Here is a 1,516-nt window from a genome sequence, read left to right on the forward strand (position 1 = left end):
TATTGAAACGTACAGCTAGTTTTCATCCAGCAAAACTATCTACTTTCGTCTGTTAACAAAGATGTTAAATGGTTCAGTGAAATCCATATTTTACGTGAATTATTAAATTCATTAAAACGAGGATTTAACATTTACCAAGCTGTAATTTATCGTTCATAAGTAGGGAAGACTGTGTTACATTTTGTCGTATATATTACCAAGCATATGCTATGTGTAACATAATCTGTAACTACATTCATACATAAATCCTGTCACTAGTGATACAGATGATAGGTGAACAGTTAAAATTGAGGCAACAAGTGGTAGCTACTGCGACAGTCTATTTTAAAAGATTTTATGCTCGCAATAGCTTAAAATGCATAGACCCTCTATTATTAGCTCCTACTACAGTCTTTCTGGCATCAAAAGTAGAAGAGTTTGGAGTAATTTCTAATAGTAGACTGATATCGACAATGGGAAATGTAAGTAAGTTCCATGATATATTGAATCCACTGTTACAGTTTGTTGGGGACTTGTGTCTAACTAAACGGTTTGATTAATGTCGTGTTTATTTTTTTTTTTTTTTTTTTAGTTAAGAACAAATTTAGTTATGCGTATTCGCAGGAATTTCCATATCGTACAAATCATATCTTGGAGTGTGAGTTTTATCTTTTGGAACATTTGGACTGTTGTTTGATAGTATATCAACCATACCGTCCTTTGTTAACATTAATTCAGGATGTGGGACCAGATGATCAGTTACTTATGCTTGCGTGGCGTATTATTAATGACAGTCTAAGAACGGACGTATGTTTGTTATATCCGCCTTATCAAATAGCTATTGGTAAGATACAAGTAATTGTTTTTCTCGATGCTTCAATATCACGAGGAAACTTAATGACAATATATTTTCCTTTACAGGCTGTTTGCAAATAGCTTGCGTGATATTGCAGAAAGATCTCAAATCGTGGTTTGCGGAATTAAACGCAGATATGGAAAAGATTCAAGAGATAGCACGGTACATAATAAATTTATATGAATTGTGGAAAAAATATGACGAAAAGAACGAGATGCCGGCAATATTAGCTAAAATGCCAAAACCAAAAGCAGCGCCACAGCGTTGACAGCAAGTTCTTGATTCGCCGAATGTCTGGGATTCGTGCTAATGCAGTGAACTGCTTCGATTAAAAATCTATCCTTTTTCCCAACATATATCACTATCAGACATACATAGAATTGACAACGAATATTGTTCTGCATTTATATCTGCGTAAAAGTATGTCTTAATCCATACATAAAGCTATGTTTCAAAATATGTCCAAATAATAATATTGCAGAATTATTTGATATTTCTGTGTACTTGATGCTCGATATAACGTATGGACGAGAATTATACATGCCACAGTTAAATGATTATTACAATTTAATCCAATTTTGCTCACTACCTAATAAGTGTATAGTAAAACTACTAATTTATATGTTTATTCGCATGCCTTTCATCATTTGTATACAGTATTACCTATTGATTTAAATTATA

General features: G+C 32.7%; 1 protein-coding gene across 1 annotated transcript; it reads left to right on the forward strand.

The window, feature by feature from the left end:
- Positions 1 to 7: 7 nt before the first annotated feature.
- LOC112462633 (cyclin-C-like) lies at positions 8 to 1,510 on the forward strand. The gene is made up of 3 exons (XM_025028518.1): positions 8 to 465; positions 572 to 823; positions 901 to 1,510. The coding sequence occupies exons 1-3, from the start codon at positions 267 to 269 to the stop codon at positions 1,101 to 1,103; spliced, it is 654 nt and encodes a 217-aa protein (XP_024884286.1). The 5' UTR covers positions 8 to 266; the 3' UTR covers positions 1,104 to 1,510.
- The last annotated feature ends 6 nt before the right edge of the window (positions 1,511 to 1,516 follow it).

This window comes from Temnothorax curvispinosus, unplaced genomic scaffold (assembly GCF_003070985.1).
Source record: "Temnothorax curvispinosus isolate PA1 unplaced genomic scaffold, ASM307098v1 QBEX01012626.1, whole genome shotgun sequence".
NCBI classification, from domain to species: Eukaryota; Metazoa; Arthropoda; class Insecta; order Hymenoptera; family Formicidae; genus Temnothorax; species Temnothorax curvispinosus.

What these genes read in the sequence shown, in the direction of transcription:
- LOC112462633 (XM_025028518.1), top strand. Translation starts at nt 267, where the DNA reads ATGATAGGTGAACAGTTAAAATTGAGGCAACAAGTGGTAGCTACTGCG. An exon ending in ATCGACAATGGGAAATGTAA is followed by an intron (nt 466 to 571) that starts GTAAGTTCCATG and finishes TTTTTTTTTTAG; the next exon opens with TTAAGAACAAATTTAGTTAT. An exon ending in GCCTTATCAAATAGCTATTG is followed by an intron (nt 824 to 900) that starts GTAAGATACAAG and finishes TTTCCTTTACAG; the next exon opens with GCTGTTTGCAAATAGCTTGC.